The sequence below is a fragment of the Protomyctophum parallelum genome (genome assembly GCF_964188405.1).
Source record: "Protomyctophum parallelum genome assembly, chromosome: 21".
In the NCBI taxonomy this organism is placed as follows: Eukaryota; Metazoa; Chordata; class Actinopteri; order Myctophiformes; family Myctophidae; genus Protomyctophum; species Protomyctophum parallelum.
In genome coordinates, this window is record NC_139713.1 from 28,115,147 (window position 1) to 28,132,839 (window position 17,693).

Sequence of the window (17,693 nt, forward strand, 5' to 3'; positions counted from 1 at the left end):
TTAAGTAAATGTACTTAGTTCCAACCTCCCAAAACTTTCATGCCAAACACCCCCTCACAACGTGACTGATGCAAGGTTAAATCAACACTCTGGATTGGCCTGTGCATAGAGGGCAGGTACAGTACCTGACTTATAAAAGGAAGCCCTCCCAGCATTAGAAGACCTCTATCTCCGGCTGACCAGTACACTCACAGCATGAAGACCCTCCAGTGCCTGTTTCTTATGGCTTTAGCCCTCTCTACTGGTGAGTAGCACTTTACAAAATGTTGTTGATCCGGACTTCCAAGATTTTACACGTTTCTTTTCAAAGGTTTTGAAAAGGAATGTGTAGATAGTTATTTTTGAACAGCCAAAGTATACAACAGGGCTTAATTGGTTCATGTACAGGCTATGTTTGGTATTATTAATCTAAAGTAGCTTGATTTCCCTCTGTGAATCCAAAAAAGCAGATACACAAGTAAATTACAGATACTCAAAATGTTTACTTATGTACAATATTCAAGTAAATATAGTTACTGTCCATCACTGGAAATAATAAAGTGAAGTCCTATACCACCAGTTAGACGCCCTGAGGGCGAGAAGCGACTTGTACGAGTGTACGAGTGTACAGGGTTGGATGAGGTCAGATCAACATATGGAATGTCAGAACAGAAAGGACGGGTGGGGAGGGATCAACATATGGAATGTCAGAACAGATCAGCTCCATATATGGAGATCTAAGGATTTGAGGTCAGATGTAGAGTTGCTGGCCGGCTCCATATATGCAGATCTAGGTGATGATCCAGTCTTCTCCACGTATGGTTATACAGTGAGTAGAGGGTTTGATGATGTCAGCCAAATACATATTATTTTGGGTGTCCTTGACATTAAAGATTTTGAAAACTACTAATATAGCAACATGCTTTTTTCAGAGAACTGTTGGATTTAAAAGGCTTTTAGTAGAATCTGCCTCAGGTTTTAATGGGTTAAAAAAATAAGTAAACATCTAAACGTGAGTGTGTTCTGTTCTGTTCTGTTCTGTTCTGTTCCAGCCCAGGCATTTGATCACATGTCCCTGGCCCAGTTCAGAAACATGATGCTGTGTGTGATGCCAGACAGCTGGCCCGTCTTTGACTATGCTGACTATGGATGCTACTGCGGAAAGGGAGGCACCGGGGCCCCTGTGGACGGACTGGACAAGTCAGTGCTCTTTCAGAGAACCACATTATTTTGAAATGTATTTACAATGGCTGACTGACACTGCAGGTATAGATATGGACAGCAATAATGAAACCTGGGTAGGATGAACAAAAAGTTCTATTTTCCATTCTTTGAATCTTATGTTCACTGTCAACTTTACTCTTGAGTCTTGAGACATTTTCAGGAAAAAATATGCTTCACATGCCTTGAATTACACATGTTTTTTCTCCGTTCTAAGAGACCTTGAACCGTGAAAGAGCTCTTGTTCTAAAAAGAGTATGACTGTCTCCAGATAAATTGTTCTTTTGAAACTAAATATTCTGTAAGTGCCACATTCAAGAATGAGGCCTGCACAAAAATATTACACCAGTATTTCTGTATGCACCTGTAACATGATTCCACATGCATTTCTATAAATTGTTATACCACACACACATTTATTTATTAACTTTTATAACAATAGTCATTGTACTGTTTTTTCCAGGTCCTATAAATTAGCCATTAATTGAGTTATTGTGGCCACCATCTAATAAATTCATCATGTGTTCTTGGCCAGTGAACCGATTCCGAAGTATCAATTTAGTTCTTGTGCTGTCTCACATTGCCAAGAGTGCTCTCCACAGCTCCGCCTTCTCGACAGTAGGGGGAGCTATGGAGAGTCTGGCCATGGGAGACTAGAGCATAGGTCCATCTCAATGAATTAGAATATTGTGTAAAAGTTCATTTTCTTCCTAATATAATTCAAAAAGTGAAACTTTCATATATTCTCAATTCATTGCGCATAAAGTGAAGTATTTAAAACTTTTGTTTTTGTTTTTTAATCTTGATGATTATGGCATACAGCTCTCAAAATCTAAAAAACTCATCTCAAAATATTAGAATATTTTACGAGACTACTAAAAAAATGTCGACCATCTGAAAAGCATATTAATAGTCAATACTTGGTTTGGGCTATTTTTGAACAAATTATTTCATCAATGGGGCGTTACATGGTGGTGATCAGCCTGGGGCACTGATGAGGTGTTATGGAAGCCCAGGTTTGTTTGATAACCGTAAATGAATTTGTATTGAGTCTCATGTCTCACACCTTCCTCTTGATAATACAACCTACAGTAGATGCTCTGTGGGGTTCAGGTCAGGCCAGTTGGCTGGTCAGTTAAGCACATGAATTCCATGGTCAGTACACCAATTACTAGTAGTTTTGGCTCTGTGGGCAGGTGCCAAGTGCTGCCTGAAAAGGAAGATCAGCATCAACATAAATCTTGTCAATGTACGGAGGCACAGTGCTGTAAAATATCATAATAGTTGTGTTGAGACTCTGGACTTGACAAAACACAGTGATGATTTTGGCCATGTTATCTGCTATGGTGTTGATCCACTGACAGTAAAAATCTAACAATGGTTTCAACACAGCCATCTTTTTAGAGTACATTGTGTTGCATGTTGAGAAGCTTCTTGGAGATGCAAATTTTCCTTTCCAGCTCGATTTGGCACCTGCCCACAGTGCCAAAACTACTAGTAACTGGTGCACTGACAGTGGTATTACTGTGCTTAACTGACCAGCGAACTGGCCTGACCTGAACCCCACAGAGAATCTAGGTTGTCTTGTCAAGTATTGCCAAGTATTGACTGCATACATTAATATACTTTTCAGATGGTCAACATTTCTCGTTTTTTTTAGTGGCCTCATAAAATATTCTAATTTGTTGATAGGATTTTTTGATTTTCATGAGCTGTACACTATAATCATCAAGATTAAAACAATAAAAAGTTTTAAATACTTCACTTTATGCACAATGAATTGAGAATATATGAAGTTTCACTTTTTGAATTATATTAGGGGGAAAAATGAACTTTTACACAATATTCTAATTCATTGAGATGGACATATATTTGTCTCTTTGTTTGAAATGTAGGTGCTGTCAGGTGCATGACAATTGTTACGCTCAGGCTGTGGAGCATCCTGAGTGCTGGTACATCCTTGACAACCCTTACATCGGACACTACTTCTGGAGCTGTGACCACGACGATAGGAAGCCAAGCTGTCTAAGTAAGTATACTTACAACACAAAAACACATAATGTAACAAAAAGTTATGCTATTTTGTCTATAAAATCTTGAAAAATGTGTTTTGATTTTTAAACACAATTGATTAATCATTGACCTTTAAAATAAACATGCTCTGAAAATGCTTGCGCTCACCCATCTGACTTCAAATATTAACCTAAAGTTCCATGGATATATTACCGTTTGTAATTTAGTTTTTCCTATGGCAAGGTCTGTGCTTGGAAAACGTTTTATTTTCATAACTTTCAGTTTTGAAAAGTAGATGTACAAAATGGAAGTATAAATGGGCCTTAACTGTATACATTTCTTGAAAAATAAAGTATTGCCAGACACTGACTAGAGATATCCTTAGTGACATACTATTTTTAAAATCCATGGCCTCTGTCGACCCCAGTGTATCACGCTAGAGTTTATTTATAATTCCTTATCTCTGATAAACTGCCTCCCAGAAAGGTAGTGTAAGGTAACTAGCCACTGTTTAAAGAGATTGGGCCTGGCTCATACTGTGAAATATAGTTTATCTGTCTGTTTGAGCAACTGTTCGGATTCTTTCACACACACACACACACACACACACACACACACACACACACACACACACACAATCACATTTTTTTTTTTTTTTTTTTAAGATATTTTTTTGCGGCTTACGCCTTTTATTGATTTTTGAAGGGACAGACAGTAGGCTGACAGGAAACGGGAGAGAGATGGGGGGATGACATGCAGTAAAGGCCGTGTCGGGTCCGGGAGTCGAACCCGCGGCACACTGCGACTGGATTACCAGTCCGGTGCCCAGACCGTTACGCTACGGCCTGGGCCACGATCACATTTCTAATCTCTAATAATAACAGAAACTCTGAATTAATAGATTTTACTTTCCCATTCTCAGGCAAAAACGACGAATGTGGAATGTTTATCTGTGAGTGTGACAGGATGGCTGCAGAGTGCTTTGGGAGGAATACCTGGAATCCTGACCATGAACACCTGTCCAGCGACCAATGTGTATAAAGACAACACAGGAGTCATTTCCAAATGATACAGTATATCCACCGTTTGTGTGACACCTATATACTACTACTACACCTACTTACTAGAATAACTAGATAGTGATATTGTCATGAAAATAAAAATCATTTTGGAACCAAGACACCCTAGTACATCATAAGTAATTATAATTAATTAGTGAGTATGAGATTGTACTGTATGATTTCAAGTGGGAGTACGTCTAATAAACCAATTTGAATGCTTTAGTATTCATCACCAAAGATCGCTTTTGTAACTTTCCCCATCCACTTCCCATGATCGTGGTGGTTTGACTCATATGGATATTAAGAATCAACTGACTGAGAGAAGCACCCAAACCCCACCAACTGTCACACATGAGTTCAGCTGAGGCCAGAGTGATTTGAGCAGCACAGACCTCTTGCACTCAGGACCACACACACACACACACACACCTTTCTTCTGGCAGTCCATCAGTGTCAAAGATGACGTAGCTTCCTTATGCTGTGGCGAGTTGTGGCAGTGGTCATCTTTGCTGCCGACGATGCCACCGTAGATGACTATTAAGTGGAGGCTGAGGTGGTATTGGATCAGCATGGTGTCTTTCCTGGCGTCGCACCATCCTCTGTTGGGTACGTTTCTCCTCGAGGTGTTTGACCCCATCGTGTCTCTCACATACTCACACACACACACAGTGAAATATTGAAATCCTTTGCTTGAATCTCGATTATGACACAGCTCATGAAAATCTAAAAATCCCATCTCAAAATATTAAGAATATTTTATGAGACCACTAAAATAAATCGAGAAATGTCGACCTTCTGAAAAGTGTATTAATGTATGCAGTCAATACTTGGTCTGGGCTACGTTTTAACAAATTATTTCATTAATGGGGCGTGGCATGGAGGTGATAAGCCTGTGGCACTGTTGAGGTGTAATGGAAGTTAAAGTTTTCCCAAAGCACCACCATCTTGACACGTGAGCATGTAGATCAGGCTTTTTCAAAAATGAAAATAATTGAACAAATCTTGTATGGGGTTTCCTGACACAAAATATTCTCAGATGGGGGTCCATGGCCAAATAAATACATACAATTTGGGGGTCCTTGACATGGAAAAGGTTGGAGGCCTAGAGAAATTGACAGAATGAGTGATTATGAACACACACACACACACGGCAGGTTTCTCTGAACAACTTTGTTGAGTCGGTTTTATTTTGGAGTGATTTGCAAATCCATTTTTCCTTCACAGATGAACAGAGCTTTCCTAAACAGTATTCCCCCAGAACTGTACAATGCTAGAAAAGTTCACAGCAACGGCACAAACATACAAAATAGTTTTAACAAATTTCAGTTTTGTTTTCTGTCATTGTGTATCACTGTTATGCAAGTTTCTTTTTTTTTTCAGTTTTTTTTTTGTTCATTTATTTATTTGCTTAAATACATCTTAACTCTAACCCTGGTACTATGCCCGACCATAGCAAAACATTTCATATTTCAAGTCAAATGTATACGATCTTATTTACAGAAAGAGCGCGTTGGAATCAAAGTGCATCGAGAGAGAATCCTGATTGGTGAAAATGTTTCTGAGGGCTGCTGGGTACATATGTACAGTGTTTACAAATGTTGTAACCATGGCGATCCTTACAGAGCCTTTAATACATATAGAGCATGGAATAAGGAAAAAAAAGAAAAGAAAATGCTTCATAAGATTGCGCTTGAGGAGGTAATGTTTGTAAGAAAATTACAAACAAAAAGAAAATAACCATCTTTACATCTTTTTGGACCGAAACATTACGGCCTAAAAAATAATAATTTACATAAACATTCACGAGTGTCTGTTCAGGAGAGAGAGGCACAGGACAGGAAGTTGGTTAACCCCACGCCCATAAGGTTATGTCAGGAAAGAATATAAATTATATACACTAAAATCCCAGTGTCTCAGTGAATATACACATGGAACCAAATAGACTCGCAAGGACCCTTATGGGTCCATTTGGTTCCATTTGTATATCCTCAAGAGTTAAAAATTCATAAATTAACAGGATTTTTATTGTCATCTGAATCCTCCACCTCTCTTTGAACACTGTGAGAAAAGATTTCGACACTGATATTTTAAATACACACACACACACACACACACACAAACAAATTAACAAATTAACATAATTAACATTTCCTCCCTGGGCCCTCACCACAGCTAACAACGTAATGCACTTCAGAAGGCATGTGGTCTAAACAGTAGGGGGTGCTGTTGCTACTGACAAACCGTTGGCATTGGCAACAAGAAGGAGGCACCGCTGTAAAGCGCAGAGGGTCGCCGAAAAATCGTTGAAAAAGGAACCCGGAAACCCACAACGATGATCACGACAAGTCGTCTTCTGTGCTCACCACCGATAGCTGGAGATGACGAGAGAGAGAGAGAGAGAGAGAGAGAGGAGAGAATGTCCATCAGAAAGTCAGTCAGCAGAGCAGTTCAATGACATGAACACAAACAAAAGATTTATTTTCAATAAAAGGTTAAAAACTATGTAAATGTATACAAAGATGAGATGAGACATCAAGTCAAATGCAAATTGGTATAATCAAAATCAAAGTGTGTGCGTGTGTTTACCTAGTATCCTGTAGTTTCAACGAACAGATGTTTTGATAGTATATGATATCGTTTATAGACTGATGCTGCTACGTTCTTGGTTTACCTGTGATCCTGCATATATTATCGCAAGTGGCTCTAGGTAAGACTAAGGAGTGTAGACCTGCTACATGGGCTCTATACACACACAGCATGGCTCTATGTAAAGAGTGTAGACCTGCTACATGGGCCACACACACACACACACACACACACACACGGCTCTAGGTAAAGAGTGTAGACCTGCTACATGGGCTCTATACACACACACACACAGCATTTTGGAAAAGAACTTGGGCCACTTCCCTACTTCCTTCACAGGTGTTACCCATAATACTAACTGGGAACATTCTGCTACACCAGTGGGTGTCAAAGTGTCCTTGAGTGCGTTCCAAATGCCCATACGGGTCCATTTGGTTCCATTTGTACACTCTCAGAGCCCACTAATTGGAACAGAGCCTTAATTAGTATCATCGGAAGTAGGGAGACGGCCGGGAAGTAGGAAGACTTATTCTGTGTGCATAAAGCCCATTGGCAGTGGACTCACCGCTGGGTACGTGTGACCCACGCTGGAGCTGTGTCTGGTGATGTCGATGTTCAGGTCCTCTTCGTTGGTCTTCAGGTACACAGGGTTGTCAAAGTTCATGCTCTTCTGGTTCTTACTCTGCCAGTTCCTCCACATGAGGTAACCGCCTGCTGCTGCCATGGCTAGCAGAACTATAAACACATGCACACACACACTTAACTAATGCCAAATAGTGTATAGCTGAAACATTTATAGCCGTTGTTTACTAAAGCTTTGAATAATTCTATACAAATTATGAATTCATGATGAATTTAGTATTTACTAATGCTCAACTGATGCTTAATAGTAATAGTGAAAAGTTACTAAAGTTACTACCATTTTCTAAAAACTATATATTTCACAATTTAACTATAATAATCTTGGTTGTGCCTCTACTCACAGACGGGTAGAATTGCCCAGGCTGCAGCTGATCCTCTGGTTGTAGAGTTGACTTCATGGATTGCTGTGCTCATATTGGCTTCTGGAACAACACAATACAACATGATGTGAAATTATTGTTTCTCATTCTTTTGTTTCTAGCAAATATCTGTTCACTTCATTATTTTGTTTCTAGCAAATATCTGTTCACGTCACTGTTGTCAATCATCTATTATACAACATTCCCATTCCCAAGTGTGTGTGCATGTTTGTGTCCAGCAGATAGCCTGGCAGAAACATAGCGTGTACACAAAGTTACACGTCAGAACAAAAAACAGACTTTACATTCCGGCGTATACAAGCCCAAGTGAGCTTAGATGCAGAAGAGCATTTCTGATAACGTGGAACCTTGAGGCAGATGGCCTACAGCAGCAGAGGACCACATAGGGGGACCACAACACTTCCAAGAAGATTGGAAGAACATTGCCTGGTGACTGGTCTCAGTGGTGGAAAAACATTGCCTGGTGACTGGTCTCAGTGGTGGAAAAACATTGCCTGGTCTCAGTGGTGGAAAGTAACCAAGTACATTTACTCAAGTACTGTACTTTTAGGTATTGTTGTACTTTCTTCAGTATTTTCAATACTTTCTACCCCCCTACATCTCAGAGATTTAGTTACTAATGTAGTTACTTTGTAGATTTGTCATTATAAGCCACTTCTAGTCAGGGAATATTATCAGTATAATGTCAAATCTGGGAATACATTTCTTACCAAGAATTTTCTTCACTAATGTTTGTAAAGTTGACCATTAACATATCCCACATTGGTTTATATTCAACCACCCTAGGGGAAGTTTTGACAGCTGCTGAAAGTTGGGGTACCATACAACCATTCTAAGGCAAAATGTTCTAAATTTCATTATGCTTTAAGTAGCATGTGACGTGCAAACTAGGGGGTTTATCATTCTGAATCCATTCCAAGCATTAGTTTTGCACGAAAAACTGTTGCTGCGCAACAGTCACAACCAACCAAACGTGTTTCGTGCTCGGACACAGCCAGCCAGGGAGACACATGGCTCCATATACTGTAGGAGTGGTTGCACCACTCAAAAAGTCTGGGTTTCTGAGGCTAAACTGCTGATAACAGATACTGTAGCACAGCGACCACCAGGTGTCGCCATTGTGCTGTGCATTTAGACAAACTGCTAACAGATACTGTAGCACAGAGTCCATTCAATGTTTCCTCCACACCTACACAATCACACTGTACTTCTTACTGCAGTAGGGTATTTGTGTTGTCTGAGTGCCCTGCCTGGGCGGCAGAGGCTTGGGAGGTAGAGCGGCCGCTTGGTAATTGGAAGGTTCCCTCTTCAATCCTCAGTTCCCCCTGAAGTGTCCTTGAGCAAGAACTGAATCTAATTGCTCCAGATGAGCAGGTTGGTGTGTGAATTGGTGAATGAAATGCACATTATAAAGTGCTTTGGATAAAAACTCTCATTGGAAAAGCATTGTGGTGGCCCAAAAAAACTAAAATACGACCAAACATTGCTTGATTGGTGTTTGGTACGAGTGAATGAGGCCTTGGACACATCAAGACCACATGGCCCATGGCTTAGTTTATAGCAATTACATACTTGGGTCTGGGGGAGGAATCAAATTAATGTCTCTTCTGGGTCACGGGCTAAAAAGTTTGGGAACCACTGCTAACGCAAGAGCACATTCAACACAAGCACAAAACAACATAATTCTAACCATTTCATGAGCATGCCAGTAAAGAAAGCATGCTTTCAAGTAGCAATGTGAGACTAATTCATATGCCGTAGTACAGTGGGCACAAACAGCAGGTGATGCTAGCAAGCAGGCCAAGCATCCTCTTCAGGCTGTTATCTCTGCAGCACAGTCAATACTGGCACAGCAGGTGGTCTGCTAGGCACAACGCATTCAGATTTCAGACATCCACTCAATCAATAGAATAAAAATTCCCAAAATGTTAACATCAAATCAGTTGCTCTACTTTGGGCTCTAGTAGCAAATCAGTTACTTTACTCAGGGACCCATAAGCGATCTGCATTTTAGCTACTAAGCCTGATTTACAATTAGTCATAAATTATGCCAGTCTCTCAGGCCAAACATTTGCTGATCTACAAGCTCACAACACGTCACACCGTGGCTGCTTTTTACCTGCGAGAGGCAGAGAGTTCCCATCATTAGTGGTAGATGGGTCTGTTGTACACAAAGTCATGGTCATGCTGTTTGACAACAAACTAACAAAATGTACATAAACAAAGGAATGCACAAATATATTGAATGAAAAACAAAATTAATCAAAGTAGATTAAGTTCAGATGGTACGAGCTGACCTACATCAGGCCAGTCTTTAAATCTGTGGAGCTTTGTCTCTTGGGATCAATCACCTCGTTATAAAGAAAATAAAATGGAAACTATTTATAGCAACCCATTCTAATAGAGAGAGAGGGGAATGAGCTAAACTAAGCTAGCTTCATTCCAACGAGACAGGAAGACCAAACAACGACTAAAAGAAGTTTTAAAGCCATCTCTGTTTCATTTAGAACAGAATGTCAAATTCTAGGTTTGAGGGCTCATTAAAATTTGCCATAAGGGGAGTGGGCAGCTAACAAATTATCCTGGTAGGCCAGACTCTACCTTCTCTGCCTTCCTCATTATCCATCTCAATGGAGGGATTCAAACCCACAGACAAATTATAAACGGTCAAACACCAATGTAACCTCATGACATAATCGATAAACATTTAATCATGTGGATCACGGGATTAACATGGGAACGGCGTAGCTCCATTGTGGCTCCTGGATCTTCATCTAACCGCCTGTGACGTCGGTCATCCACAACATCAAACTCCACATTTGGATTGGCCTTGATCAGAGCCTCACTGACTTCTATAATTGAAGTTCAACATGTTTTATATTAAGTATAACAAATGTAATATAAACTACAACACTGTATATAGTCAAGTATAAAACATGTACACTATAGTAGCGTATAAAACATGTTATATGCACTACAACACTGTCGAGATAATATGGAGATACTGCTGTGGCTTATCAGACCAGCTCAATTAGCACCAGATGCAGACAGAACCCCTTATAGCCAGGCTAGACTCCTGCATAGCCACGGCGTACAAAAGCGGCGAAATGAGTCTTGAGCAATACATTTCTGTTGCTGCTTCCATTTAAATTAGCAGCTACTGAAACAAAGGGTTTATCCTCCCTGGGATCTATCAAGGGTTATTTATGTTAATGAACCTGCGTCTCCATGAAGAGGGTTTGGGGGGGGGGGGGGGGGATTTAAAAAAACAACATCTTAAACGCTTTTCATGCTCACGGTTATTTAACTTGAGCCAAACACTCCCTAATCAGCCTTTACGGAGTGTAGAATGAACGCCTAGGTAGTCGTTGAGGTTTGTAGTGAATGAACAGAGTGTGTGAAACCACAGCACTAACAGGATTAGCTCTGCTAAAAGCAACATTACAGCTCCTATTGGGGACAGTATTGACAGCTGTAAAATGGGACAAATGTGTTAGCGAGCCGGGGGGGCATGATGGTTTGTTTTTTGGCACAAAACCAGTAGTGGAAGAAGTCTGTGCACTTCATATATTCAAAAATAGCAGATCATAGTGTGTCATTTTGAAAATTCCAGAAATATTATTAAAGCAAACATTAACTCAAATCTTTGCTTCTGGCACAAATACATGATACACGTCTGTGTCTCAGAGAAGATCTGTGGACTGTTTAAAAACCCGCCTACCATCGATGTGAAATCCAATAGAAAAGGCAGGCTTTCCTTTTCTGGAAAGTTAGAATGATATAATCTAAGCCTTGTTAATAGAAATCAAATTAGAACATTTTAAATGTGGTTTGAAAAAAAAAGAAAAGGAAAGTGCAGGTGTTCGGGTGAATTTAGGTGGGGGCCAATTCGTCCAAAATCAACAAGATCGTGAACTTGGTGACAAGTTTTAGATTGTTGGCATGGTATTAGGTATGGTTATATAAAAGGTTTTCAAAAACAAGTTGGGCAAACAAGTTGGAGACACAAGTTGGACACGCAGATCTAGAGATTGCATACAGTATTAGCCATTTTCTGTGCACGACACCATCAAGTACAAATCATTTATCCCTCATGCCAAACCCAACCCCTAAAAAAAAAGCACGCACAAGATGACAAGACAACAAAGCCAGGCTGGGTGAGAGGCAGGGCAGAGAGACAGTAGGGGCTGAGAAAACGGGATCATACACAGTACACACTGGCACAGCTTCTATTCAGCTGTCACACTGCTAACCGCAGACAGACAGGACACTTTGTGGCTGGCCAGAGAAAGGAAAGAGTGTGTTTTCTAGTCGACGGAACAAAAGTAAAGCCTCAGCCAGCAGATAGGCTGCTCAAATCACGGGGGGGTGGGGGGGTTGGAGGATGGGAGCTTGGGATCCGGAATCTCGGTTCCATCACATAATACCCGTGGTTCTCAAACCTTTGCGTTTCAAGGACCACTATAACTCTTCCTCTGTACAAGAGGAAGGAATTGATAAGGAACCGGAAAAAAGAATCCCAACCTTGCAACCTTCAGATTCCCAGATGGCCTCTCTACCCACTCAGCTACTGACTGGCATAGAAAAACACTAAAACCAGGACACCCATGGATAGCACTCAATGTGATGCTGTGGGCACGCACAACCACACAGGGTACTTGGGGATAGAGGTTGTCGGATATGGATATTCAAGGCTGATGCTGATATTTGGGGAAAACAGGAAGGCTGACAGGTTGATATCAACCCATTTCATTTTCTCTTAAAATTCAGATATCCATTTCACCAATGCTAAAACTCTGTAGTGTACCACCTAATTCCACAATCTGAACACATGTCGTTCAATCTAGACCGGTATGTTTATCGTTTCCCCCGTTTTAGATTTCCTGCCTGACATTTGCATTAAAATAAATACACTGGATTATCCAAGTAATTATCGATTTTGAAACAAATAAAAACGAAATCTAAATGTCAAGATCGGCAACAAATGTACATTGTGTTAATGTACATTAAACTGAGCAACAAGACCACAGCACCTTGTATGTCCATATTTGAACTCTTAATAGTTGAAATATGGAGGGGGAATTAATGCCCTCAACTAGATTTTCTCTCAACTAGATTACTGCAATGCACTTTTTTCTGGCCTGCCAAAGAAAATAACTGACAGGCTACAGCTTGTTCAGAATGGGGAAGCCAGTTTTAGCCTCTTTACACTGGCTCCCGGTTGTTTTTAGCATTGATTTTAAATTATTTTACTTGTTTATAAAGCTCTAAATAGTCTTGCGCCCTCCTACCTTCATGACTGCCTGCCCAGATATGTCCCAAACCGCCCGCTTAGGTTCGCCACTGCTGACCTGCTCGAGGTGCCCCCAAAAAAGGCATTTAAGAAAATATGGTGAAACAGCTTTCTGCTCCAACGGGCCGATGGCCTGGAATAATAAACTCCCACTTAGACTGGCACCCTCTGTAGACACTTTGAAATCACAGCTCAAGACATTTGACTTTGGCTGAGTTTTTTCCCCCTTTGCTGCACCTGCTATACCCATTGCTTTGCCCGTTTTGCCTTTTTTTTTTAATGTTTTGTCTCGTTATTGATTTTGCTTTGATTTTGATGTTTTATGTTTTTTGTTCTCTTTTTCTTTATTTGTTCTGTAAAGCACTTTTATTGTACCACGACTGCTATAATGATTTAGAGGCGATTTTTCAGTGCCGTTTATCCCAGCCTACCAGGTAGAATTTAAATTTAAATGGTAAAAATAACAGCCCAAGTGGTCCCCGTTAACCAGTTCCTCCTTTAGACGTCTGAAATGACAAGGACCAGTAGATTTACATAGAAGGGGATTCAGTGAGGTGCCTTTGTGTATTAAAACCTGCTATACAAATAAACCTGCCTTTCTCAACAGCTGATAACAGCTGAATAGCTACGTAACGGTAAAAAAAACTGATTAGCTGAATAGCTAACTGAAAATAAAAACTGATTCAATTACATGTCCACATAATTAACTGGAAAAGACATGTTCAGACAAGTTGTTCTCAACATGGGGTCCGGAGACTCCCAGGGGTCCTTGAGGGGAGTCCAGGGGTCGTCCAGTATAATGTTGCTGTTTGGCAGAAACCTCTTATCTCCATATTCTAACTTCTTAAATGAATGCCCAAAATACTACAGCGTCAAACAAAAGCAGCAGAAGTAGGAAATCTACAAGCTCACACAGGATTAATAATTAAAATCAATTAATGATCATGGAAATGCTGAGGTAAACATTATGAGGGTAAAGTCTAAATCACTGTGAACAAATGTAAATGGCACACTGTAAAATCAAGGAATTCAAATGGATACATTAAAACAGGGAGCACTTTACCGTTTATACTTCTGCTTAATATTTCCATTCATTTGGGCATCAAAACACAGTTCTGTTTAACTTGAGCAAGTGTAAAACAAAACAGGGTTAAGGTTGTCTTAACGCAATGAGAGATTAAACACTGCAACCAACCAGGTTATCAAAAATAGTCTAGCCAACAAAGACATTTCGTGGGGAATATAAATGTTGGAATACATTTAAGCGTAGTAATCGTGAAAACGTGATTTTCACTCAGACTACAGACAATTTATCAGAACACACCACACTAGTATCATAGAGTCAACTTGCAAAAAAAAAACAAAGCTTATAAGACACAATAGAAAAGAAGCCACGGCACTCGCACATAAAATGCATGCCATCAAACCTTCGGGTGTGTAGGAAGAAAGCTTTTAATTGTGTTTATTCTGACGTATCCTTTACTATACACCATATACTAAGTGCAAGCAATTCCCAAAACAGTTTTCCAAAATACCACGGCCTCCAGTCACTGTGATTAGCTGTGAGACGCAGATGAAGCGCTAAAAAAGTCTCACACTCGGGATGCTGAGTGAACCAAAGCGTTCGCAGGTTTGGGAATCGCTTACATGCAACCTGAATGTGCACATGGTTGCAGTCTCAATGTTCGTGTATAGAAATATTTGGTCTATAACTACATGATCAAAATCTATGACGGTTTCATCTAGGGCTGCAACTATCAAGCAAACCAATTAGATTTTGTGCAATAACTTAAAATAGCACATAATACAAGCTCGTAGAGCTCATATAATGTGTATTTTCATATTTTTAAATGTTTTGAAACCTGTAATGCTATTCGCAAAGCAGGGATTGATTTATAATCACTCACCTGGTCTGCATCGCATGCCGTCTGCAGCCAGTTCCTGGCCCTGGGGACACACACACGTGTACTTGGCAGAATGTTTGTTGATCTGTGGAGCCGGCAAACACATGTAACTGCACCCTCCGTTCTTGCCTTTCTCTGAACACCAGTTGGTACCTGGAGAACAGGGAGGATTCACCGTATAGGGTCATGGGTCCTCAAGAGTTACTACAGGAGGAGTTCCAAATATTATTTGAACTTTTTACTTGAACCGTAGCATCCCTATTCTGGGGTTGTGTGTGTGTGTGTGTGTGTGTGTGTGTGTGTGTGTGTGTGTGTGTGTGTGCACGTGCGGGTGTGCACATGCATGCGTGCGTGTAGCATTCACCGAAAGTAGCCAATTTACAAGCTTGCAACACGTGGCGCTGCTGCAACTCGTTGCAAGCTTGTAGATCTGCTATTTTCAGTGAAGAGGTTTGGGAAAAGGGCAGATCAAGTACAGAGCTAAAGGTCAAGTTGACAAGTATTAAAAGTCTGAAAATATACATTAACATGAATCCAATAAACCAATAGAAAAAGAAATCATTCAAAAAATGTCCCACTGCGCCAGAACCAGTGTTATGAGCGCATACAGGACACAATTGATCACCGTAATCAATTGATATTAAAAAAGGCGTGATAAGGTGTCATCCGCGGGGAGGTAGATAGAAAAATAGGCGTCAAAAGGCGTAATTAGCGATAAATGAGTTAAAGCCCCAGCCCCATGTTAACTCTTACCAGACAGCTGAATCAGCTCATGGTACACAATAATGTCTTGCAGTTCGTTCAAGTTGCTGGCGAGAGTCACCACTTCTGAACCGGTGAACTTGTTGGCCCCATAGATGGCACCGTTTTGTCTGTCCGTCCAGAATACTCGGTCCTGAGGGGGGGAGGGAGGGAGGGAGGCAGTGATTTAGTGAGTAAAGCCTGATTTATACACTGGAACAAACTTCCAGTGCAAGTTTGAAACCGCCCCTCTAGTCCTTGGAACTCTTTCCTCCAACCTAACTACTAACAATTAACTCATTAACTGACAGAGTTTCTTAACAGCCTGCACACACCCTGTAAATATGCAAAGACCAAATATCTCCAAGTCAAAATCTAACTTTATTGTAAACAACAGAAGGTGGAGACAGAGTATCAACACCACACAGACAAATATGTACATCATTAAACGCAAATGTCATTGTGTGATTTCTGATTTCGGTTTAAACAATGAAAACATAACTTGTGTACAGAAAGTCGTTATTGGAAGGGAAGCTGTTCTACAGTCAATTAACTCGTGTAAGTCGTGTTCCGGAGGAGTCAAAGTGTTAATGCTCCAGCAACACCGTTCCCGTCGACCATATATTTGACAGTCTATCTATGGGGTGTGGTTACATGGGCGGTGGAGTACCTCAAACACTGTGAGAGCGTAGGGGTGAGACAGGTAGTCTGGTGACTGTAGAACCTTCCTCCTGTTGTCTCCGTTCAGGTCGACGCTGCACAGCATGTGGAGCTTAGAGTCCACCCAGTACAGCCTGCCTTTGATCAGATCTGAAACGCACCAAGAGGCGAGGAGAGGAATGGGAAGAAATGAGCGGGGTAGCGAGGAGAAGAGACGAGAGGATGTTTACTACACACACACACACTAGGGGTGGGCAAAGAAAAAATAGATTCAGGGATATAACATGATTTTTAATGCCACAATATTTTTTATTTCATGTCAGAAAGACTGACTGACGTTTCATGGTCTATATTGTTTAGAATAGTTTTAAAATGTTTCAGTATAAAAAAGCAAAGTCATTTGGAAGAAAAGGATTGCAAATTCGCAATATAAATCAAATCTGTTCCCTAGGTATCGAGTCAACAATCCAAATTATTAAAATATTCTATGTGAGTCATACAAAACTAGAGTGCTACGCATCTGTGTCGCTTTAGCGTTTAACCACTTTAACATATTGTCAATGGGAATTTAATGTTAGGACAAAATAGCCGATTTGCTCGTCTGCATATAACGTAAATTCTCCATTCATTGTCAATGGCATTTAATGTTTGTGTTGGACAATAATCTACACTATAGCTGAATATAGGAGGGGCTAGTGCCCCTCAAAAACTGTGTGAAGATGTACGTCATCACACATCATCACATTCCGGCCAATCACAATTGGCGCCCTCGATTTTTATCCTCAATACGTACTTTGCTCAGCCAATCAAATCATTGCTATGGTGTGCTCAGCCAATCAAATCATTGCTATGGGGTGCTCAGCTAATCAAATCATTGCTATGGGGTACACACAAACATACAAAGCTGTGCATAGGAGAGGCTAGCGCCCCTCAAAGACACAGACTGTTGGAGCTTGTAGGGTGTGTGTGTGTGTGTGTGTGTGTGTGTGTGTGTACCCAGAGTGATGCCGTTGGGCCACTGTATGTCTCTGTCCACCAGCACCTGTCTGTCCACTCCATTCATCCCAGATTTCTCTATCTTTGCTGGTTCTCCCCAGTCTGACCAGTACACAAACCTGGAGACAGACGCTCACACGGTTATACATGCACAAAAATAAATAAATAAAATAAAATCACATACAAGAACACACACTTAAGCATTTATGCATGACAC

The 17,693-nt window shown here is 40.6% G+C and overlaps 2 protein-coding genes across 3 annotated transcripts in view; one reads left to right on the forward strand and one right to left on the reverse strand.

Moving 5' to 3' along the window:
• Window positions 1-1,072: 1,072 nt before the first annotated feature.
• LOC310878930 (phospholipase A2 GL16-1-like) lies at window positions 1,073-4,254 on the forward strand (the record flags this gene model as incomplete). Its single annotated transcript, XM_083793346.1, has 3 exons — window positions 1,073-1,179; window positions 3,096-3,229; window positions 4,136-4,254. 3 exons carry the CDS (start codon window positions 1,073-1,075, stop codon window positions 4,252-4,254), a joined length of 360 nt encoding a protein of 119 aa, XP_083649472.1.
• A 1,203-nt stretch (window positions 4,255-5,457) lies between these two features.
• Window positions 5,458-17,693, reverse strand: part of vldlr (very low density lipoprotein receptor) — a 54,471-nt gene continuing 42,235 nt past the window's right edge. The window contains exons 13-20 of one of the 2 annotated variants that reach the window (XM_083793097.1): window positions 17,477-17,595; window positions 16,491-16,630; window positions 15,833-15,974; window positions 15,083-15,232; window positions 10,002-10,043; window positions 7,844-7,924; window positions 7,426-7,595; window positions 5,458-6,646 (exon numbers count right to left, since the gene is read on the reverse strand). In XM_083793097.1, coding sequence (XP_083649223.1) covers window positions 6,611-6,646; window positions 7,426-7,595; window positions 7,844-7,924; window positions 10,002-10,043; window positions 15,083-15,232; window positions 15,833-15,974; window positions 16,491-16,630; window positions 17,477-17,595 — 880 coding nt within the window. In that variant the 3' untranslated portion in view covers window positions 5,458-6,610. The remainder of the gene's footprint in view (window positions 6,647-7,425; window positions 7,596-7,843; window positions 7,925-10,001; window positions 10,044-15,082; window positions 15,233-15,832; window positions 15,975-16,490; window positions 16,631-17,476; window positions 17,596-17,693) is intronic. The other variant, XM_083793098.1, reaches the window with a different exon arrangement.